The 25,511-nt window shown below is 40.4% G+C and overlaps 1 protein-coding gene across 1 annotated transcript in view; it reads right to left on the bottom strand.

Moving 5' to 3' along the window:
• The window catches only part of pappaa (pregnancy-associated plasma protein A, pappalysin 1a), a 101,850-nt gene that overhangs the window by 9,600 nt on the left and 66,739 nt on the right, over window positions 1–25,511 (bottom strand). The window contains exons 14-20 of the mRNA XM_061801408.1: window positions 21,885–22,059; window positions 8,584–8,767; window positions 8,007–8,208; window positions 7,654–7,888; window positions 5,340–5,487; window positions 3,993–4,108; window positions 493–564 (exon numbers count right to left, since the gene is read on the bottom strand). Of these exons, the coding sequence (XP_061657392.1) occupies window positions 493–564; window positions 3,993–4,108; window positions 5,340–5,487; window positions 7,654–7,888; window positions 8,007–8,208; window positions 8,584–8,767; window positions 21,885–22,059 (1,132 nt within the window). The remainder of the gene's footprint in view (window positions 1–492; window positions 565–3,992; window positions 4,109–5,339; window positions 5,488–7,653; window positions 7,889–8,006; window positions 8,209–8,583; window positions 8,768–21,884; window positions 22,060–25,511) is intronic.

Genomic DNA, 25,511 nt, shown 5'->3' with positions numbered 1-25,511 from the left:
ACGAATTGTTTATAAAAACGGACTCTATTTTTCACACAAATGTTGAACATTATTTCCAAGTGAAATGAAATAAAATATAAATTTTGGATGAAAAAAAAAATCTACAAGAAATCTGTGAAAATGATTTCTTTCAGAATTGGAACTCTTTTCTTTCTTCCTTTCTCTCTATTTTTAAATAAATATGTGAAATACAATGATGTGCAACTTGTATAACAATATTTTCCAAATAAAAAAAAAACAATTAGAACAAACCTTTTTTTCTTCAAATTTATGATCCATTTGCTTGAAAATATATGTGACGCTGAAAAGTGGGGGTTCCTTATACCCAAAGTTCTGATGACTCAATTTAAACTGTTTGGCCAAGTCTGAATGATTGGTAAACTATTGGTTGTTTTTTTGTTTTTTTTCCTGAAATAAAATTTGCTGAAACGTGATGAAAGAGACCTTTTTTCTTTTTAAATCTTTTGATCTACGAATAGCACATTGTCATACCTCACATCCTTTGAAGCAGTGGAGCAATTCTGGGTGTGGATACCATTTCAGTCCCATTGTACAGACAATACTCTGTAAAACAGATTGTGAAGACAGGTGGAATTAATTAAGCTAAGAACAGAAACAATAAAGAACAGTCAATATTTCTTTTTTGTCCCCCCCAAACACTCAATGTCAAGACACATTTATCGATGTATGCCGTGATACAAGGGTTCTTTTAAGAGGTCTCATGTGTTACTCATGCAGTCTTTTCATATTGCTGGCTGCCTTTGATTTACAGTGACCCACGCCTACCTCAAAACACAAGTGAAAACAATCCGTTTTAACAACATACAGTATAACCTGAACATTTTTTCACATAACCAAATCAGTCATAAGGGTGGAGGGGTCCGGCAGGGCGCTTCGAGGTCAACAAGAACGAGAGCAGGAGAGGGGGAAACTGTGTACGCAAAGGTAAAGAGCGCAATGTTCTCAAATATCTTCACAGAATGCGTGGAATCCTATCCCACAGAGCTTGTCCTTAAAAATGCAGCTCATGGGAGGTGTGCGTGGAATGGGAAAGTGTGTGTGGATACACGTATTACTGTTGGTATTTGTGTGTGTGTCCACCAAGTGTTTGGTCGGTCTCTTTAAATCAGTCACATGGCAGAAAAATGGCAAATGAAAAATGATTAAGGATGAATGAATGAATAACTACACAACTTCATATGGAAAAGAGTACTAAAAAAAGGCAACATAATAGATATCCATGTTTATCTTTATGACACATCACCTGCTAAGAGGGACATGGTATCTGTAAAGGTGAAGTTCACAGCAGTCCAATTGAAAGCATCCCTAATTGCTGTCAAATAAACTGTCACCACATAACTGAAGATGGTCTCAAGTGTAATTCTTCACACTTGCGTGCACCTTTTGACACTTGGAGAAAAAGTTTCATTGTGTCAGTCAAAGAAAACGGAAATATCATGAAGATGTGGAGTGTTGTTATAAACGCACAAACTGTTCCAGATAAAACAGTATGCTGTTCTCACAGCAGGTCAGACCACTATAAATCTAACACATCCCAGCGGGACAAAATAACTGTCTCACCTCAAATAATACCTCCAAATAACAACACCCCCTGTGTGCCTTTATCTCTGAGAGTTGACACGGTTTTCCTTTGTGGCCACAAAGAAAAGCTACACTATTTGTCATTTCAACACTGTCAGCAAATCAATGCGATGGAGAGAGATGGAAGATAGAAGAAGAGGTGCGTACGGCAAAATGCGGGGCCTACGAGTAGCCACGCAGTGCGAGATGGAGCACCTTAATCCATTCGGGAGCTGAAACTTTTTGCACCTACTGTACTTTCCGCTTGTTCTTGTTGCTTTGCAATGATGTCATCCAGAAATCCTTCGCCTCCTCTCTCTCTCTCTCTCTCTCTCTCTCTCTCTCTCTCTCTCTCTCTCTCTCTCCTTTCTCCTCTCTCAGCAGGGCCGTAAATCATGATAATCCATGATGGTTGCCTGGCTTCACCCCGCACTATGCATGTGATCCTCACCCACTCCGAGCCTCCCGGGGCACTCATACCACATAAAAATAGATCTCCATCTCAGCGCCACCTTAGACGACGTAATGTCATATAGAAAATGACTAATTCTGCTGGAAGCCCGACAGGCTAATTTTGCTGATAAAGGGGAAGGCGGGTGCTTGGGGTGGGCCGCAGACTCATTAGTGACACAGGGACAAGAGAAAGAGGCGGGCTGTCTAAGTGGGTCAGAACTGAACTGCAACTGGTTTAAAGCAATAAATCATCATCACTTATAAGGCGGGCAATGTGAACCTCTCAAGCAGAACAAAATTGAATGTTCAGTTTGCTAAAATGGATTCTTTATTTTTTTTCAAGATGGTATGAGATGTTCCATCCAATGGGCACGTGTGCGCCTTTTAAAAAAAAATGTAATTGCAATGTCATAAACTGTTTTATTAACTGTCACAAAAGGGGCTAGTGTTTCACAGGCATACAATTGTCAAAGAAAGTAAACTGCTGTAAAATAAGGTTAAACAAAGCAGTACAACTAAAATGAAAGCTGTGAACAGCAATGAAAGGAGCCTTGGCACCCCCTGTTTTCTTGTTGAGCCCTTGAGATCACCATCGAACAAACGTCATGCTCCACCTCCTATGGAGGCAAAAAAGCTCAACAATTTAGCATCATCCATCTGTCTAGGACACCTACTCCTGACTCTGCCTCATTTGAGTGAATTTGCTCGTATGTGTTTATTTAAGCACAAGGGCTGGAATCGGCCCAAAATTGCGTCTCCAAACCAAAATGGCTGGCATATTGATTGATCTCGGGCATGGGCGCTCAACACATTTTTGAGTGTACTCTAATTTTTACTCACATTTTCGGGAAAGTCCCATGATTTTATAAGATTTTGTGTTTTATTATTACACCTTTATCCATGCTGTACTTATCAGGACAGAGATGTGTGCTGTGCTTCCCTCCATCACAAAAACTTCAATTTCCTGTTGATTATGCTTTTCCCCTGTTTTTGGCCATTGTCAATACCCTTCTGCAATGGCATCAGTAAAATAGCAAGGGAAAAGATCAAAACACTTCCATTAGATGCCCTTGTCACAATTCCACGACTTTAGGGCAACTCTCATATAAAAGTAATAAAAATGAACCCATATCCTTTCTGCTAAGGGAACAAACAATTCAAATGCTGATCTTTTCCAACTCGACATCCTGGAACTCGCACACGACCGCTATCGCTTTACAGGCTTACTTGTATGCAATCCATTACGGCGCCCTCCAAGAGCACAAGCAGTACTCTCACTTTACCACCGAGCAAAAATCATATCAATTACGCACATCCAAGAAAAACAGATCATTTAATGTCCTCGCGGCCCTTCCCATTTGCTGACTCAGCGTGACTCTAAATGCAAACAAAAGTGGTTGCAGGAAAGAAAGCACACAAACACACAGTGTTAATTTTTTCTACAGCAGTGTCCTGTGCGCCTCATTTGAGCTCTTTCCCCTAACTCTCAACACAAAATCCTAATTCTGAATCCCTCACCCTAAAAAATAATTTAACACCTAATCTAACCCTAACCCCAACACAGAACCCTAACTCGTAATCCCTAACCCTGATAGCTAACTTTGGCTCTTATTGTGTAATTTATCCCAGCATAACAAACACAGGGTAAATTGATGGAACATTTGCACAGGTGTGACTTGTCTGCGCATCCCAAAAATAGCACTCGCCTCAACAGGAATATGCTAGACGCTAGCACCGTGTTCTGAAAAATGTCTGAGGGGTTGCCATGTTTGGAACCAAAACATTAGGTTGCGGCGGAAGATGAAAGGCGAGCACACGTCGGCCTTTTTCAAAATGCGACCGACCGACCAAGGATGTCGACACCAGATGGGAAATTCCTTAAAGGAGAGTTGTGGATCGCAGGCCCTTGTCAAGTGCGTCTGTCACAACAGTGAAGCGGGCAAACTCGTCCAACGTACCTTGACCTTGTGCGGGTTCCTCCAGTGCTCTTTGAGTACGCTATCCACTGTCATGTTGCTAGGGAGGATCACCACGTCGTTGTTGCTTTCCCTGCATGTTAGCTCACACTCCTCACCTGCACATGACGGGAAATCAAAGTCAATCACGATACCTTTCTATTTACACTTAAACGTATTTCAAACTTGAGACATAAAAGGACACGGGTGCCCACACATTTTTGCCCTGAGATCTACTTTTCAAGCCACCATCCTCTCATTATCTATCCACAGGGGGTGCGAATTGCCACGACTGCCGTAGAGAAAGCATAGACAGACGGTAAATAGGAGGCCAGCTTGCTAGAATGCACATTTACGTATGCAAGCGCAGTGACACATGTCAGAAGAGGCTAGGATTGAGCAAACCAATTGTCAGTCAATCGACGCATGCGATCGACATACTGGCCTCAACGGAATCAAAAGACGAGATGGATGATAGGCAGACATGCATAGCATGCGTCACACAATTGACCAAAACTGCCTCAGTGATCAACTTGTAACATTGAAACATTGGGCACCCCTGTCCCAGAATAAGGTTTCCCAAGCTTTTTTTTTTTTTTTTTTAGTAATTTGCATTTGATTAGATAAATTTAGACAAATGTAAATGTTCATTAATCTTACATGGCTGAATATATATTATTTCCATGAAGATCTTTAGTTCAAAGTACATCAATTTTTAAAATTGAAAATAAAAAGCCATAAAACAAAATACGCGCGATGACGTTCTTCTATCCACAAACAAGTCAAGGCAGAAGGAACAGCACCTCTGCTGGTTGCTGCTAGTAGTGCACTTCCTTTTGCCTCAATTGCTTCATGACCCATGTAATCAAAAATCAGTTGGACATGATCACTAAATTATTATACTATGCCTGGTGGTTGTTTTCATTCGATAACTGTATTTTGATCCTAGAATGTTACCAGGAACTGTTTGGGGTGAGAGGAGGGTTTTTTTTTCTCAGACCTCGGGTGGTTTACCACCATGACTAAGAAGGACTAAATTGGTAGGGCGCATGAGAACCAAGAAAGGGAACTATAGGGAATCTGTCGCTGCTTCGAAATAATTTTTTTTAAATTTTGACCACCATTGCTTTTCGAACATGAATGGCACTGGGTAAATGTCTATGAAAACTGCTGAAGCTAAGCCTACCATGCAAGCACTTGTAGACAACCTGACAGACTTAAGTAATAATGTCATCCTCTTTGCTTTGCTTTGCTTTGCTTTGCTTTGAAACATCACTGCGAACAAATGTGAAAATACTGGTAAAACAGTTTGTCAGTATGAAGAAATATGATCCATTAATGCCTACCCACCTATGCTATGTCCTCGCCTGCATGAGTACTGAAGGCTGTAATGCAGGTTTTGAGGTAGCGAACACTGGCCCTTGCTGTTGGGGCAGAGGCGGAACGATCCCGTCCAGTTGCCGTCCTTCCTGCAGCGGATTGCGTGGGAGCCCGCGCCCTGCGTAAACAACGTATACATCGACACGCTCAACCAACTGGCAGGGTGAGGACATCACGCTGGCGTCCCGTTGCAAAAGGGGGGAAATACAATCCAACTTTTATCAGGCATCCAAGCCATGAGGACTGAGGCCAAGCAGATTAAAAGGTGTATACATTACAGAATTCCATAGCAAGTCAGGCTGTTGTGGAAATCAATAGCCTTGTGAATAGAATGCCATCAAACTCAGGGGTGCTATGGGAGTCAGTGAGCCCAAAAGCAATGCAAGGAGTACCTGATAAAAGCTGGCAGCTTGTTTTGGGAAAGTTAGGTTTCATTAAATATCTATGCTACGATATTATCAGAGAACTATTTATAGGATACATTTTGTTTACATTGTTGGCATTATTGTATGTTTTTGTCCGTTGAACACAATAAGAATAAAAAAGGTCAGGTTTCTCAGGTTGTTCCACACCAAACTTATGCACTTATGTCCCTTGCTTTGTCCACTAGGCCATGAAATGGGTACTTTTGTTAAACTAAAAGTCATGGGGAATTAAAGATTCTTTTTCAACTAAGTCTTAATTTTTTTCTTAAATATAGACTCTATATGACCCCTATTTATTATTGAGTCTAAGCACATATCTCTTTGCATTCAAATTACATTTTTATGTCTAATTAATCAACTAATAATGATCAATCATGGTTTATTAATTACTCAATGATAAGTCAAGTTATTATTACTTTATTCAGTATTTTATATTAATATATTCTCAACGGGTTTTTTTCTCATTTCTAATAAATTTCATGATACATATATAACAGGGATCTCGTGATGTGCGTCCCGCATCTGAGATGCACAAAAATTAACAGGGATGCATAAAGTACAATCAGTCTGCCTTTTAGGATGCAGACCGACAGTTCAGTACTCTGTCATGGTGCTGGAAGTCTGGCATATGATCTTGATTTGTTTATCTATTTTTCTGACAAGACAGGTCTATTTGGTCGCATATGCATTGTAATTTCTAAATGGAGCAGCAAAAAAAAAGAGAGGATACATTCAGGTGCGCAATCATTTAGGATGAAGAAAACATTGCTGTCACTTGAAAGCACACAGATTAAACAATTCAGATATAGTGAAGTGTGGAGACACTCGGTCTGACTGGTACTCGTGTACATAAAAGCTAGTTTTTTGACAGCAGGCCCGTGGCTGCACAGTTAATTCATGGAATTAGTTCCAAAGCTCAACGCCACCGTAACGATGTGGGAACATTTTGGATTCAAGCCAGATGAATGTGACCATCCCGCTAAAACCAATGAGCTGGTATGACGAATTTGTATGAAGTTGCAAAATCCATCATCAACACTGCCATCCCACCCACTTTCTTCAGTTGGGAACAAAAACACAGTGGGACATCTCCCTAAATGCTGTTAGTTTGCAATTATGGAACCATTTGCCCAATTGTTCTTAAAAAAGATGTACTTCCACTTTTATGCCCTGTTATTATATCAATGTCATGAAAAACAATTTTATTGTTGGTCATGATAGATTTGGGGAAAATACATCAACCTACAAAATTTGCTATTGTGACAGGCCTAAACACATGTTGCGAGAGAGTAAAAGCGATGGATAACACAAAAATATTGTTTAAAAATATAGCATAAAAGAGGAATAAATAAATCTGAACAAGAAATAAATTAAATAAAAATAAAAAAAATAAAATGAAAATAAATCTGGAATAAAAATCGGTAATGTAGTGCGATTGTGACTTAACAACCATGATAAAGCAGAGGATTAATATATCGCTATTCTGTTATGACAAGGTTGCAGGGAGCCATTGTTTCATGGACATTTGCATTCCAATTATCTAAGTATAAGTCATATGTAATGATCGCTCTCTCTCCTTCTTTCTTTCTCTCTCTCGCTCTCTCTCTCTCTAGCTCTCTATCAATGAATCTATTTATCCATCCCTCCATCCATCCATCTCTTTATCTCTATTTTTGTTCATCCATTCTCTGTCCTACTTTTTTCAAAAAAAAAAAACCTTCAAAGTACATAACACTCATAAAGTGGAAAAGAAGTACTAGATGAAGACAATGTTTTCTTTGATATGCAAATGACGTACGGTAGACACACACATAGGAGGCACAGTAAAGAAGAGAAAGAGAGGAAAGAGATGGACAGACCTGCTTGCATGGAGCGTGAAGCAGCCTCACCGTGTGGGCGGAGCCTCCAGTGACGGCATTAGCGCTATTACCAGCTGGGTCAGAGCAGTTGAGCCTGCAAACGCTGTCGAACCGGAAGCCGTCAGTGCAGTGGTAGGAGCCGTGGAAGATGGCGGGCGGGGGATCGCAGGTCACCGGTTCGCATGCCCCGTCCAGCCAGCTGCCATCCTCAGTACACTGACGTTTGAAGGCACGCCTAAAAAGAGATGTTCAAATGCAAATTCTGACGAGAACATTTGGTAAAATGTCCACATAATGTTTTCATTGACCACAACTTCTGTTTCTAGTGACAAAAGTTCTGTTTCCCTGTTTACCTCTTGGGTTTGTTGGTGACATGGTACCCTGGCCTGCACTTGTACTTGCACAGGGTTCCCACTTTGAGGCCAGTCTCATTGCACCGCTTGGTTTGCAGCACGGCATTGGGCACAGGCGGAGGAGCCGGGCAGCGAAGCTCACAGAGAGCCTCCGGGAAGGACCATAGACCATCCTCCAAGCAGGTCAAAGTGTTGTTGGTACCTGATGAAGTTCAGAAAAAAAGAAAAAAAACATGTGGATTGAAGGACCAGTTATGAAATGTTCAGTTGTTAAATAGCCTGTAAAAGTCATGTCATCTTTCTGTGTACCTCCCCCAATGCGCAGCTAAAAAATGCATTACTTACCAGGATCCTAATGCGCATTAAAATTTAAATATGACAACAATGTAAGAGAAGACATGGGCCTCATCTGTTTGCTTGTCTGACAATCCCAAGAGGGAAGCAATAGATTGCACTTAAGTTTGTGGCATCTTTTTTTTTTTTTTTTTTTTTTTTTTAGAAAACCCTGCACAAGGTATTTTAAGGGCAGCCTGAAAATAAACCTTTATACATGCACAAGCACCATGGCGCAGCTCACCTACAAGCTGGGCGGGTTGGCGACACTGGAACGTGCTCTTCTTGCCATATGTGGTTCCTTCAGGAAAGTTGAAATGGGCCGGGTGAACGTGGTATTTGTCGGGCAGACCGCAGTCAACAGGCTCGCATGACACTTGTTTGTTCCACTTGCCGTTTGCGCAGGTTATGGTCACCAACGAGTCCGACTGCAGAGGAGCAAAGGTAAGAATTTAAAAACTGCACTAGAAATGCAGTTAATACCTTAGCTTCAATATCTCTCTTCCATTCTTTAAACAGATGATCCTGTTCAAAATCAAAGGAAAACTGGATATTTTTAAAGTGGGCATGGCAAGAGGCAACTTAACCTATGCTCATGCAGTAGCAAAGTCATAATTACAGTAAATATTTGGAAAACAAACTCTAAAATACTAAATGTTGAAGCAAAGAAATGGAAAAACCTCAAGGGCCTAGTTGTGCCATCAGAGGATGTACTGTTACATGGGCTGTCAGAAATATGTTTAAAATCGACTATTCTATCGATTATTTCATAGATTAATTGAATAATCCGATAAAAAAAAAACATACTAAACCAAATAAGCAATATCACAAGAGCGTGAGTTATGTACTCGCGAATTTTTTAAAACTAGAACCTAGTTCCTGGGTACCGATTAATTTGAGGGAGCTACCAGTTTGATATACACTTCTGGACTCAACCAAAGTACTTCAAATACAGGCCATACATAGTATATCTGCAAATAAATATTAAACTGATGATATTTTTCCATAAAACAGATCATGATTCACTTACTGGTTTGATCTGTAAAATGTCAGAAAATTGGGAAAATGTTGATTATTGTTTGTAAAGTAAAAGCAGATGTTTGCAAATATTATTTGGATTACAACCAAAGAACACTACAAAAAGCAGGGAGGCCAAATCAGAGAATTCGAACAATGACTTAAATGATTAATCAATTATCATAGTAGTTACTGATTAATGTGACGGTCAATTAATTGTGACATCTTTAAACCCCATTTGTAACCTTAAAACTTTTTTTGTATCCTTAAAAATGTTGGATGTCAGGACTCTCGTATCCCAATTGTGCGATTCCCCCCATTATGAATTATATCAGACACAATTTGATACGCAGTATGATATGATTTGGCTGAAACTGGTGAGAGCCTTGACAAAATTTGGAAGCAGGCAGCACAGACATGGTTTCAGACAAAACAGGGGAGGACACGGCCACAAACTGGATTTCCCATCACATTATTGACACAATAGTAAAGAATATTATCATGTTAGTTACACATGAAAGAAAATCATGATTTTGTTAGTGGCTATAATGAAAGTCACATCTGTGACATTGCATTATAGAAAGTTATGACATAGTCCATCACCCATCCATTCATCCATCCATCCATCCATCCATCCATCCATCCATCCATCCATCCATCCATCCATCCATCCATCCATCCATCCATCATCCATCCATCCATCCATCCATCCATCCATCCATCTTCAACAGCACTTGTCCTTATTCGGTCACAAGTGATCCCAACTGGCTTTGGGCAAGATGTGAAATACACCCAGGAGTGATTGTCAGTTAATCATAGGAAACATATAGGTAAAGAACACTTTTTTAGAGTCTCAATTACCGGAGCAAGAAGGAGTTCCTGGAGAGAACCCACACAGGGAATGTACAAACTCCACACCATAAGGCCAGAACTAATTACAAAACAACTTGGTTGTTTAACCCAAAATACATTTTTTGATATTGTACCTTGGGACAACCTGTGAAAGAATGCGGGAGAACATGCAATGTCCTTGAAACATGGGGCAAAAAGAAGGTTCTAAACTTGAACAACCCATGCACCACCCTGTGGACGACATCTCTAAAACAGCTCAAGGGACATTGTGTCTTGAGTCACTGAGACATTTATTGTTGCATCTTAACTGATCTTTGCAGGGATGGTTTCCCTGCAGGAAAGCAAGAACCCTATTAATTTTGAATGCTATCTGGACACATTGTTGAGGTAGCTGAAGCTAAAGGTCCTTAAAAGTTAGAGCTACTTTTAGCACTCTACTTGGCTCAATTTTTGATTCTTTGACACAAAAACGCAACGGTTCGGCGTTTGCTTGTCGGTAGTGGATTGGTTTTCCAACATGTCGCAGAACAAAGCTCTATTGGTTTTCGCTCATGGTTGGTCAGTGAGCCACACGGCGACTCGGCAACTCAAGTATACAATGGGAGCATTTATAAGGGCAAGTTGTGTCACTCAGACATCTGATATCCTACAACTGCATCCAACACCTCAGCCCTAACACAAAGCAGGCTGACCTGGATGGCGGTGTGTCAATTTCTGGGAAATACACACACACACACACACACGCACACACAGACACACATACACAAACACACCCATACAGGATGTTTCGCAACAGAAATACCACAGAATATTTTAACTTTTGTGCCTCTGTCCAATTTTATTTTATTTTTTGACAGGGAGACTATGATTCTTTTGTTTGGTGGGGAGAAATCCAGGAAATTGCTGCAATGACAAGTACAGTGCACAGCCTTGACCTAGCAAGCTAATATCCTTTGCCTATCCGCTTGATTTATTGATTGACAGCTGACAAATAGCCATAAATATAATTCCCGCCAGTCTGGAGTTCTCACACACACAAAAAAAAAAAAAAAAAAAAACAGTCTTTTGTGTTAACTGAGTAGATTCATAGGAATTGGGCCCTCGAAGCTTGGTGAAATGGAAGAGTACACCACAGAAAACAAAGGGGCCAGTTAAGTGTTATTTGGACTTCAACTATCATTTTAAAAAAAAAAAGGAAAAAGAGGAGAGCATGACATTCAGTAATAGCTTGTCGAGAAGATTCCTCCTCTTACGTACTCATTAACAGTGTATCAGCGAGGCGCGTTTCGGAGCCAAAACGTGCAGAAATGAATGCGATTCACACACCGAGGATGTGTGTTGATGAAAAAGAAGAATGAAGTACTGCTTTTCGGATGACATGTCTCTCAATGAGGAAAGGGGACAATCACCTACAATCTTTGAGGATTTCTCAAAATAAAAATTTCTGATCTCCTAATAGAAATAGCTATGATTCTGGGTTGTGGTATTCTATTCGCAGGGATGAGAGCAAAATACAGACCGATGTCCAAACCTCAAGTGTTTTCATCCTCTCTTATTAACTACCAACATGTTACACAACAGGAATGCTTAAATTTATGGCCACGCCAACAAATCTCACAACAAAGCTGGGAAAGTTTTATCATTTTGACATCCCTCGGCTTGGTCAGACTACAGAAAAATCAATGTTTTTAACAAATTTCCCCACTTTATTATTGCTTTAAAGAATGTCCAAATGTAAACGTCACACAATTTAGCCGACATTTCTTTTGCAACACAAACCCCTTATTTCTTGATCGTCATTAATTTGGAGCTTTCATGTGGATCACAGCGTATGACAACCCATAACGCTGCATAACAGTATCAGGTTCACCCCAAATAAAATCCGCGTGAGATTACACGCTTACAATGTAACATGCCTCCCATCTGAGTGCGGCCGCTGTTAAACCAGTCATTTATCTCCTGGGAGCTAATATGTTTTCAAAGAGTACGACTGCAACGTTCTTCAAACGCAAAGGAAAGCTATCCGATGACAATATTGTGCTGTTAATGACTGTGGTAGCTATAGCACACATAAGGCTGTGAGAGCTGCTATGCGTGTAAATTTGTGGGAAGTTTCCCTCCTTTAAAAACTTTACAGCTGACTAGCGCTCCTCCAGTAGCCACTTTAACAACCTTTGGCCACTCTGCCTAATTCAAACCAGGCAGCCTATTAGACACAAGAACCAACAGAACGACGGCTTCTTCATTTGAGCCAAAGTTTTTCCTCAAGCGGCACACAAACACATGAGCACATGTGAAAAGTATGGCGGTGGCCTATACTGCAGTTGTACTTGGTTAATAGGTTCTAATGGCGGTGTATATAAGTACCACATTTGGAACGGTTTAATGGAAACAGCCATATGTCATTATTCCGTTCATTATTTTGATGATTGGACGCACTGAAACAGAAAAGGAAACACATTTTCACTGAAAGTTTGGATATGTGTAGACTTGAAGCTCGTATTGTACAATAAAAAGGACTCCTGCTGGTATTTTGGCCGAGGCTCACTTGATGTCGAGCCAACCACTGTTGAGAAAAAGAAAGATTTGTGTGCAGAAAGAGCCGTAACATCAGTGAGTCTTTGAGTGACAAAACCCAATAAGGATTTGGACTCTGGCAACAATATAAGCGCTCATTGTAACTTAATGAATGAGAGAAGGAACCAGATCCATTGAAGGATTTCCGCAGAAAGTAACCATTTTCAGTTGTAAAATCCAGCAGCTTTTTGGAAGCATTATGAAAATACCGTTTTCCACTAAGGAATAAAGATGCAAGTTAGAGTTTATTGAAAAATCAAAACCCAACAAAGAATAGGCAGTAGAAAGGGTCTCGAAAATCCAAAGAATGAAAACATGCTTAGGCCATGTCAAACGTGAACAGAGCAAAGCTCTTTCTTTTTATTTATTTATTTATTTATTTAATGTACTTATAAACTCACAATGGTTTCAAGAAACATGCATCCTCTCAGAAAAACTGAACCATTGTAGTACACATGCCAGGCCTGTAGTGGCACTGTAACGTTGCCAATGGAGGTGATCGAAAAGAGTAAATAAGCAGTCACACATGCCAGTGTGTTGAAAATATTCTCATAACATTGGCGAGGAATGCAAAAAGTGCACAAAATGTGACACTTGTGTAGATTGACGACGACGAGGAACATCTGCTGTGGAACAAAAGCCCAGATCATGGCCAAGGTAAATAAGAGCCAACAAGGTGATCCACCATTGTTATTGATATTCTTGGCAGCATGAGGGCACGGTCATATAAGAACTGGCACTTCAACGTCATTATCTTGGGAAAGATTCTTTGAGTAGTACACACACAAACAAAAGGCAGCAGTTTCAAGTTGAATCACTCTGGGACTTTAAAAAAATGATAGTACTCGGGCTTCCAGTACAGCGGTTCTGTGAAGACAAACAGAAACTATAAAAAATGAAATGTTTCCTGGTGGACAGAGTCTAACCTTTCATAATGGCAGCAATGAGTGAAGTGGAGTGAATTTAATGTAAGATATGGGGCAACTTTAAGGCATATTTTTCACCCAAAAATGTTATGGTGAATTTGTAAAACTCTTCGGGCCTGATGTGACAAAATCAGGCAATACATTGAAGGCAAGCACAAACTAGATTGTGGATGTAAAGAGAGATGGAAGCTGAACTACTGACCTGGATTGTGTCTGCAAAAAGTGGGAATTTTAACATGTTGTGGGAAGTGAATAAATAAATCTAGCTTCCATCATGTGATTCGTCATATCAGAGACAAATTGTGTTGGATGATAGTGCGTCTTTAAGAAGTGTGTCCAAAAGGCAGTTTCCAACCAGGTGCAGTGATGCCAGCAGAACACAGCCAAAATAAAAGTGAGCATTTTTTAAATGTCAACGGAAATTATCACAACATATTGCCTCTTCAGCAAGACAATTGCAGAGCTTGTGAATGATCTCAAGACTGACTCAAAGCCATTACAGACAAAAGTCCCGAGGTCCTTCTCTCCTACAATTCCCCTCACAATTTACGTTATATACAAACTACTTAGTTAATTAACAAAGAATATTGTGTTCATGTAGTTTGCAGGTGAATATTTAACTAGTAACTCTTGCCTCATATTCACTGTTTAGTTTTGCAGGTCCGAGTTACCCTTGTTGCCAATAGCAAGCACTATTGTCTGTTCGAGTTAGTGAAAACGCCATCTAGCGCCCACTATTTGGGATTTAAGTAAAACCTTGCAATCTTAATAAATCACGCACTACATGCGCACTGACAGTGATCAACGACAAAACTTAATATCTGCTTTTTGGGATCTTAGGAATTCAGGCCACTTGTGCTTTTGAATTTGAAGTTCATTTTGTCAGTGGGTTTTAGGTTTAGCTTCCAGGCTTTACAAAAAAAAAATAAATGAAGCCCTTTGCAAAAACCCTGTCACTTCCTGGAAAGGAGACAAGAGCAATGAACCAGAGCTGAGGTATTGAAGTTTTCCAGAGTTGCACTTTTTAATTAGCGTGGTCCAATTTTGCCAGGGCTTTGACGAGCGTACAAGTATTTGGAATCTATCTAGGAGGAAAATGAGAAGAGGGCAGAACCTCCTCAACTGTCAAGCATGATGCAGTAAAGCTTGCTTCAGAACAAGAGTTTTGCAAGATTTTGTACAAAACGTTATGCCAAAAATTTCACGTTATCATAACTTTGTTATTTTAATTTCTGTTCCATAATTATTTTTTGTCATAAAGCTTGTACTGTAAATGTTTTAAAGTTAGGACATTGTTTTGCTTTTGCACTATTTCCAAAAAGTTCCACAAAAAAAGTTTAGATGCAACACAATGTAAAAACATGGATATTTTACTTGTGTATATATATATATATATATATATATATATTATATATATATATATATATATATATATGTATATATATCTGTATATATATATATATATATATATATATATATATATATATATATACACTGTATGTATATATATATATCAGCATATATCTGTGGCGGCATGGTGGATAAGCTGGAAAGCGTTGGCCTCACAGTTCTGAGGTCCGGGTTCGATCCCGGACCCGTTTGTGTGCAGTTTGCATGTTCTCCCTGTGCCTGCGTGGGTTTTCTCCAGGCACTCCGGTTTCTTCCCACATCCCAAAAACATGCAACGTTAATTGGAAGCTCTAAATTGCCCCTAGGTGTGATTGTGAGTGCAGCTATTTGTCTCGATGTGCCCTGTGATTGGGTGGCAACCAGTTCAGGGTGTACGTCACCTCCTGCCCGTTGACAGATGGGATAGGCTCCAGCACGGTCCGCGACCCTTGTAAGGATAAGCGGATAAGAAAATGGATGGATGGATATATGTCTGTGTATGTATGTGTGTGTGTGTAAAATTTCCAATAAATATATACATGTGTGCAATAATTTCAAAGCCCTCAAAAGAAGCCTACACAATAATTTCATAAATTGTATTAATTGTAAAAAGATATTTTGAAATAAAACAAAGAGCCACTGTTTTCAGAAAATATGTGGCTTTCGTTTTTGTACTGTATGTGAAGCTGACTATACAGCATGGTTAATTCATGGTTACACTTGTATTACAGTTAAGAGCACTGAAATGTTACAGGGAAATTTGTCTTAATATTTCAGACAAAAAAAAAATAATAGCCAGGAAGGTCCAAAATCATGAGAACATGTTTTTCATATCAGGAGCAAGTGTCGTCATCAGAAGTCTTCCCCCAGATCAAATGACTGACTCCCTTAACCGAACCCTTTTGCTAAAATTATGTCAATGTCAATGCTGCCCCTAAGAGTTGTCAAACCTATATTGGACGGAATGGCCTCCGGGACATTCCACTAGCGTTTGACTATAGTGGTCCCCTTGCACGTCCACATACATTTGCAGGTCACATGTGGAAACCATGCACCACTCCCTTAGTGAGACTGAAAAGGGTCTTATGGTCACACTAAAATGCAGTCGGATTGATTTGATCACGTACAGTATGGCTGTAATTCAGCTTGCACAGCACTTTTAAATTGTTCTGCTGGAATACAATCTTAATAGAGGCCAAGGGGAATCCCTTCATGAGAATCTGTAGCTATTGGTTACTTGCAGTGCCAGTACTGTTTTCCTGGATCACTTGAAAGAGATGCAAAACAGACAGACACACACACACACAACATTTACATCAATGAGAGAAGATCTAAAATGAAGTTCTTCCAGGTTAGGTCTTCCTGGACATTTGGTAGTGTAACAGAGGTACGAGATGAGATGAGACAAAATGGAACGAGAGGACGCTGCCTGTTAAAACTCCACAATGTGGTATAGCACAATTGGACAGCATACGTTGTTCAAAATTGGTAGCAATCAAATTCAAAATGGAAGACTTTCTGTCTTTTGGGGAATGGGTTCTTGAGTTACTTGTGGTTGTACTCATGATTGACGTGTCTTCCAAATTTCTCTGTGCTGAGTCATTCGTGTTTTGCGTTTTATGATGAATCATATTAATTAGGCACTCTAAACTGCCCCTAGGTGTGATTGTGAGTGTGGCTGTTTGTCTCCATGTGCCCTGCAATTCGCTGGCAACCAGTTCAGGGTGTACCCCACCTCCTACCCGTTGACAGTTGGAATAGGCTCCAGCATTCCCTGTGTCCCTCGTGAGGATAAGCGGTGAAGAAAATGGATGGAATGGATGATGAATCATCCAATTTTTTGCTCTGCACACACAAAAACCTCTATGGGTGCCAATTTAGTGTTTTTAAAATTCTGGGGCAATCTAACAAAATCTCTAGGACCATTGATATTCTATTTTGAAGGACTCCTAGAATGGTAAAAATGACCTTTAGATGGGTGCTTCAAAACCAAATAAAAGACTTCCTGGTTTTTTTTCCACCGATGGATTCTCATTGGAAGATGTTCGTGATTCCAGTCATGGTAGACAAAGCGACCACATTTCATTTTGTCACATGACACTGTCTCTGAGCTCACAGAGGAGTTTCATATTTTATTCTGAATCATCACCCAACATGCCATCTGTGCCCACAGGCAAAGAGAACAACTTCAACAGTTGGCAATTTAGCATTGCCCATTCGTCTTGCATACATAGTTCACATTTTTTTGTGATCGAACAAAATCTCCTGGAAAAGTTGGTCTTTGAAAGACCCGTGGAAATAGCCAACATGACCTTAAAATAGCTGCTGCAAACCAAAATGACAGACTCTTAGTAGCTATTCAGGCATGGGTTGGTAAGACTTAGTTGTGGTTCCACTTGTGATCAACATGCTTACCAAATTTCTTGGTTCTAAATCAGACTGGGTCTAAAAGGGCTGAATTTCTGAAGAGGTCTGTGAGGCATTATTGAGACAATTTTTTTGTTCGGACATGCAACTGCTACCAAATGTACATTTTAACATGTATAAACACACCTGTAAGACTTGGAGAGGTTGAGAGTATGGAAAGGCAATCAAATTGGCAATTTGTATGGCCTAAGAATAGTGACAAAAACATTTTTCACAGCCCAACTGTAAAATGCAAAACATTAAAACACAACAAATATATAAAACCTATACCTTTTGATCACAAGTCCCAAGCATATTGGTCCTAGCCAGTTGAACAGTCTATAACTTAACTCAGGGCTCTTGTCGATAGAAAACGGACGGGGTTTCAGAACAAATGAGGATAATGTGATATTTTATTTTGTTCAACTTCCATTTTGTTGAACTTCCCTTGACTTTACAATGGAGCAATGGCTCACGACCCATCCCACTTTTCGCATCAGGATGCAAAAATGGGTGTTCCCTGTATTTGTCTTAAATCCCCTTCACGTTTGTTTTGTTTGTCCGGTGTTTCAACACTTAAGTGTTTCTGTCCTGGCTGTAGAAAACCCACATCCTGTCCTCATTCAACCCCGCTGGATTCTATAGAGTAATTATAAACATCATTCTGTCAGCACAACTACTTTGCAGCATCAGCTCTATTATCGGCGACATGTGAGCTGAGCGGAGTGATTTAGGCGCCCGAATGACAGGACAAGGCTCATTTAAAAATCATTTTGCAAATTTATGCCGATGCTTTTTGGCACGTAAATGTCTGTCTGCGTACTTAAAGGACACATGTAGCCAAGTTTGGAAATCGAGAGAGACATGGATCATCAGTGAAATGATCCAAACCATATTAGTGACCCAAGAGTGACTCTTACTAGGGTTCGGCATTTAACTAAAATTGCTTGATCAACTGAGGAGTAAATGAGTGATTGATGAATGTCTTTTGTTTTTTTTACATTAACTTTTAGGGCTCAGAGTCTCATTAAATGTTGTTGACTCCTGCTTCCATGCCAGTCTTGTTTGGATCACAAAGTAAAAGCCAGAAGAATTGTGCAATAGTGTAAAAGTAGCTCAGTTTCCCATAGCTGACATCATGTTGTTCCACTTTTGACAACAAAGTAGTTGAGATTGATTCCACAGCACCTCTAATAATCCAGAAAAGTAGTGCCCTCAGTCCATTTTTGCTTCAAGACAACATTAATCAATAATCAGTTCCACACAATTGATCAAGTCCTCAACGATAAAGGATTGAACGATCATGTATTTTTACTGTGTAACCGGTGATAGTAAATGTTTTACAATTGTAGAGTGTTTGACTTTTTTTTTTTTGCCTGAATGAATGACGATTTTGAGGACTATGTAGTGTACACATGAGTGCTGCACCGACTACCAATATTAATATTGTATCAAAGTATTTTCAAATAAAAAATGGCTCGGTACCATTATTTTTAAAGCACAGGTAGTTTTAGGTATAAGTAAATAAAATTACATTACAGTGCTCAATACATATGGCGTCATAGGGGCCAGTTCCCCGAAAGCCAGTCAACCAGTGACTACGCAGGACTGTGCGGCGGCCGGGAGAATTAAATGGTTTCAAACTGCCAATTAGCTTGGACTGATAAGTTTGCACGCTTGAACGTGAGGCAGCGGGACATGAAGTCCGCAGCTCATGAAAATTAGCATCATATGTCATGGATTCTCCTGTGCTGTTTGGCAAACTCGGCATTTAATGCTCACGAGAGTCAGTGTTAAGCAGCAAAGGACCGCTAGTGTGAGATGACTTAGCATTGGTACAAGCACCGCTGGTGCACGACAACCCGAATACGACCTACATCGGAGACCACTCCAAAAAATCGGGGTGGTTTGAGACTAAAAATTGACTACTTGAATGCAAAAGCAAAACCCCTTAACATCCAAGGGCAGCAAAAAGTTCCACTTTTCAAGTGTTGTAGCATGCAAACTCTACACAGGCAGGGCCAGGATTTGAACCCCAGTCTACAGAACTGTGAAGCCAAATCTCAAATGAGTCACGCCACCCTGCCGCCAATACACGTAGAAGAAGAAATTGAAGAAATAAGGGTAGTCTATTTTTTAACTGTCATGATTGTATACAGTATATCATACATACAGCATACTGAACATAGACGTACATTTGTACACACACATAAACATAAATACAGGCATTGATCCAATTAATGAATAAATGTCTAATGTTCAGAATTGGCTAATTCCATTATTACTGTACATAAGTATTCAGCTTTCTCATAATCTTTTGAATTAATTAAACTAAATGCGTTTTGTCAGTATTCCATTGCTTTTACTGATGCTTTAGATTTTTGCAGTGGTATCGTTTCAGTCCTGGTTTGAGGTACTGTATGCAGGTATAGTATCAAAGTCAGAACTTTGTTCCACATTATTATATTAATGTTTTATTAAAATTACATATTTCAGCACTGCTAAACATTATATTTTGCAGGTGGGTCCATCCCTGTGAAAATTTACATCTGGTAGGTTTGATAGCCATGACCTCAAAAATGGCTCAAGCAGCCACAAAACAATGTTTTTGTTTCAACCCCCCGAGCCAGTTTATCTTAGCAACTTGAAATTTGCTAGACATGTCTACGATGAGTAGCACCACAAAATGTCTCATAAACCCAAGCCTGGAAAATATGAAGGAAGTCTACCATTTTGTTTTAACGCAGCCATTTTCGGCTCATTTTGTCCAATTAAAATATAAACTCCGCCTGGAGATTTTGCCTGATTGCTACTCAATCTAAAGCATATATACCAGGCATATGGGGGATGGGAAATTGTAAAATGTTTATGCTTTCATTATTGCATTTGGGTGGAGCATGGCCATGAAGTTTGATGACTCGCCGTAAAACACACATTTCTAATAACGGCACAAGGTCAGAGTTTGCACAAACGCCTTATATGTGCTCAAGGCCGTGAAGCGACTCATTGATGTATACAGTGTACATAAAATAATGCCTCCAAACTTTCTTTTTTTTTTTTTTGGGGGGGGGTCCTGACAATGTTAGTAGCTTCAATTGGGTTTATACTTCTGTTCCACCATATTTAAAATACTTTGTGGAATCAGCAATACAACGCACACCTTAATGTCATCCCTATTTGCTGCTGTCCATCCCCTCCACTGCCCCCCCCCACATCCCTGTCCCTGCCACTCTGAAAAAGCATAATTTAGCACTAAATGTATTGGCATTGATGAATAGCCACAAAGTGCACTGTCAATCAAAACTTAATGCAATTAGCAGCGCGCTCAGACTCAATGGGGAACTATTGTGTTTGTGGATGTGCATGTGGATGTAACTGCGCCTCCACACTCCACTCGTGTAATTATTCCCACGTGGGGCCTCGTGCACAAGTACAGTGCAGACCGGGTCACTGAGCAGAGGACACATTGGGGACGACTATAAAGGACACAATCCTGACTAAAGTCTGGGAAAGTCTGTTCACTTTTCTAATTATATGTGTGTGGCTGCACATAAAAGCTACATTGGATACTTTGTTCTCTTATCTTGTTTCTCAATAGATTGTGTCACTTTACTGTGAGCTATACTGAAGTATAAAGCATTTATATTGGGCTTTACAGCATATTGGAGCCAATCCAAAAGCTTTATGGTTCGGTGTCAACATTACTGTGTGTTTATGTAATTGTGAAGTGCATGTATGTGAATCTGTATCTGTATCTGTGTGTTGTGTACATGTGTGTGTGCGTATTGCTCATGCAGGGCAATGAGTGCAGTTTTCCCGTACGTGTGTCGGTTTCAACATGCAAGCATCTTTTATGTGGCGGCGCACCAGCAAATCTCTGCTCTTGAACAGAAGCTTCACTGTGAGCATGTGTGTAAAGATGGAGCAAGCAAGTGAGGGAGGGACACAAGGAAGGAGAGGAGGGGGAGCAGACAGTATGCGATGATGTCATGGTCTCAGCGGAGCGGCAGCCACACAAAGTGACGCTCTGAGGTGATGGCGCAGCATTCTCAGCGAGGGACTAAACGCGTATGAGGCACTCTCACGTGTGCATCGAGGAGGCGCCTGGTGGACATCTCCCTTGCTCCTCAGTGTTGCACTTTGTCTACCTGGATGATGTCATTCCCTTCCCCCTACCTCTCCCCTCCCGGGGGACTGGCCGTGTTACTGGCAGGTGACAAAAGAAGTGCAGAGGCAAGCAGAAGCTCGCTTCTGGCCATATTTATGTGCTGAAGTTTGCATCATGTGTGCATTCACATTGGCACGCATATCCCAATTCACATATTTTGCATAGACTGAATATGTGTGTGCGTCTGTGTTATTGGGGTGCGTGCTTCACCTGGCTCTTGATGATGTCATCGTCTTGGTGGATCTGCAGGACGTATCCTGAGTTGCAGGAGATAGTGCAGCGGTCGCCATTGTAGAAGTGGCGGCCGGCGTTGCTGCACTTGAGCTCTGCATTGCGGATCAAGGGCTCCTGGCAGTCGATGGCTTCGCACGAATAATGTACACAACTGTGAAAATGGTAGTGGAGGGGGAGAAGGTGAACGAGCGAAATGGAAAGTTAAAAACAGCTTACATTTAATAGCTGAAATGACACTGCAAAATGTCAGAGACCCCATCCATCCGTCAATGTCTGCTTTACATATCGGATCGATAAAAACGCGTGGAGACAGCAGAAGATAGCCATATATGGCATGAAAGGGAAGAGGGGTAGTGGGGGATGGGGGTGAAGACACAATGTGGAGTGACATGTGTGAATGAGGAGTGACAGGATACAAGGACTGTGTTGGCGTTTAATGCCCATGGAATGTCTGGACGCTCTAGGCACTTTTTTTTTAAGAGACGACCATATAGGGGTCCACACAGAAAGTGTCAGTGTGTCTGTCTCCATGTGCGCGCGCATGTGTGTGTGCTGAGGGCAGAAATTTAATCTTAAATTTTATCTCTTCCTCCATTTCTGTTTTACAGCCTCTCTTAAAGCTGTAATCTTTCTTGTTTAAGTGCTTTCTACTGAATTACAGGTTCCCTACATATGTTCTGTATGCATGCACTTATTCCTGATGGTTCTATCGTGTCACCGACAAGCAGGACAATTTATGGTTCAGTACTAGAATAAAGCCTTTTTATTTTAATGAAAATATATGGAAAGGCAACGTGGCACGATAACAATATGATCTCTGTTGGAATCCTGGCTCATTCCTTCTGACAGAACTGGTGTAACTGAGTCAAGTTTGTCAGTTCCCTTGCTCCCACCCGCCTTTTCAGATCAGCCTGCAATTTTTTTGATGGGATTAAAAAAAGGGCTTTGTGATGCCCCCTCCAACACATTGACTTTGTTAACCTCGAGCCACTTTTTAACCATTCTGCCAGTATGCTTCGGTCCATTTGGAAGACCCATTGTCACCCAAGTTTTAGTTTCCTGGCTGTCTTGAGATGTTGCCTTAATATCTCTCTCAGGTCTACAAGCTTCCTGTCCTCCAGATGTAACATTGGATAATGATACAGTCACAAGATATTTGGCATTCGTTCTGGGGTTGATTTGCACATTTCAGACCAAAACATGTTGATCTCTGAGTCACAGACGCCATAACATTCCTGATCGGTGTGACGGCTGAACATTCCCATGATGTATATACTTGCATATAAGTGTTTGAACAGAGGAATGTGGCACCTAGAAGCATCTGGAAATTGCACCCAAGGATGAGCCAGGCTTGTGGAGCTCCACGATTTTTTCTGTGATTTCTTGGTCGATTTCTTTTCATTTTCCCATGTTTTCAAACAAGGGAGAAAAGTGTTTTAGGTGTGGCCTTAAATACGTCCACAGCTGTGCCATCAATTAACTCACATGTTGTCAGATAACCTATAAGGAGCCTCCAAAGCCATGACCTTATCATCTGGGCTCTCCCATGTTGTTTAAAGACAGTGATTTTTGTGTATATATAGTTTTGACCTCAAAGAAAATAATATCAAATTATCTCTCTCTGTCTCTCTCTTTCATTTTTGTGGCATTTTACAAAATTAAACAATTTTGGTCATCCTGGCTGACCTGAAATAGGAGCGGTTGGATTTGACTTCTGACAATGAGACAAAAAAAATGAAATGTGGGTTTTTGCACAATATATGTAAACTTGTGGCTTCAACTGTATATACAAAGACATATTGTCTTTCCTACCACTCCACTCCGAGTTGTTAATTTAAATTCATGACAAATGAATTTTCAGTAGCAAAGAATATGTCTGCACAGCATATGTATGTGCCCGTGTGTGTGTGTGTGTGTGTGTGTGTGTGTGTGCATGTGTGAGTGTTGGAGGGGCAAGGGGTAGGGAGATGGGGTTAGCGATGTGGTGATTTTGGAGTGTCACACGAAATGTGTATGAGGGAGGCAGCACCAAAGCTGGAGGTGCCCTAAAGTTGGAGAACTTGGCGGGGATGACGCATCGGGTTTGGGGGATGGACATGATTGCTTTTAAAACAACAATAACAAAAGATCAAAATGACGCCTCATAAATTGCACAAAACCACATACTTGTGACCTCTGTTCAGCAAGCATAAGCAAAACAAAAAACTTTTGTGTGGTTTTTTTTTGTTTGTTTGTTTTGTTTTGTTTTTGCTTTGCTTTTTGGTTTTTTACTCAACACTTTTTTTTCCAAAAGGCCAGACCTCATGAAGCAGTAGTTGCAGAACAACATTCATATTCAGAGAGGTTTTCTTTGTATTGGTCAACTTATTTTTTACACATTGTAATTAAACATAATCACGTGGAGTGTGGATTGCATTTTAAGTTTCACATTGAAAAATTATGACAATTATGGAGAAATATGGAATAACATCAAGAACCCACGCAGACTCAGAAAAACGAATAAAAATATTGTCGGTGTACAAAACAAAGTAAGATTTACAACTCCACACTTAAATTAATCTGAGACCTGCCTCAGTTTTGCTGTTTTGGTGAGGAACAGAATTCAAAGTGACGCAGACGTCTGTGTGAACAAAAGCATCCATGAGCTAAGTAAAGTAGGCACTACTCTTTTTTCCTGGGTTTCTTATCTGAGCGAACTGTTCATTTGCAACTCTGAAAAAAAATGTCTTTTACAATAGAGGTTTCACTATCTTTATGATATCAATTCAAAAAAATATATATTTTATTGATTTGTTGACATTTTTTGCATGTGTTTTTAGTAAAATCAGCATGTGTGTTAGTTTGCATCCGATGCAGATATTGGGCTCTATATTTGAACACGAGATGTCCGCCCAGGCGCAAATTATGCACTTGTTGATATGTGCCAGAGCAAAGCTCGCCGTACCAACACCACCCAGTTTAGTACAGACCGCTCTGCCAAATAGGCAAACATGCGGGGTTTCCTTTGGCTTTGGCCTGCAGCATGTGGTGGTTTGGTGTCAGGGCTCTATTTTCAGTCATGCATCTTCATTTTCGTGCAAGTGCAAGGGTGTGCCCATGGAGGGGGAGATCTTGGTCCACAGAAAGTCAGTCTAATCTTAGGTCTGCTTATACTGCGACTAAGAATTTGGTGAATCTGATCGGTGCAAAGATTTTGAATGTATTATTATCCACCCATCCATTATCGGAGCTCCTTATCCTCCTAAGAATTTGGTGAATCTGATCGGTGCAAAGATTTTGAATGTATTATTATCCACCCATCCATTATCGGAGCTCCTTATCCTCACCAGGGTCGCAGGAGTGCACATAAAAACAAACAACATTTAGAGTATCCAATTAATGCATGTTTTTGGGATGTGGGAGGAAACCGGAGTGCCGGAAGAAAACCCATGCAGGTGTGGGAAGAACATGCAAACTCCACACAGGAAGGGCTGGGATTGAACCCAGGTCCTCTGAACTGTGAATCCAACACGTTCCAGCTGCGGCACACAGGTAAATCCGAGTTTCATTTATGAGTGGTGATGGATTTATGAGGTCCGAGGACAGATCTAAGTTACCCCCGGT

This window comes from Syngnathoides biaculeatus, chromosome 17, assembly GCF_019802595.1.
Source record: "Syngnathoides biaculeatus isolate LvHL_M chromosome 17, ASM1980259v1, whole genome shotgun sequence".
Classification (NCBI taxonomy): Eukaryota; Metazoa; Chordata; class Actinopteri; order Syngnathiformes; family Syngnathidae; genus Syngnathoides; species Syngnathoides biaculeatus.
This window is presented reverse-complemented; position numbering and strand designations above follow the sequence as displayed.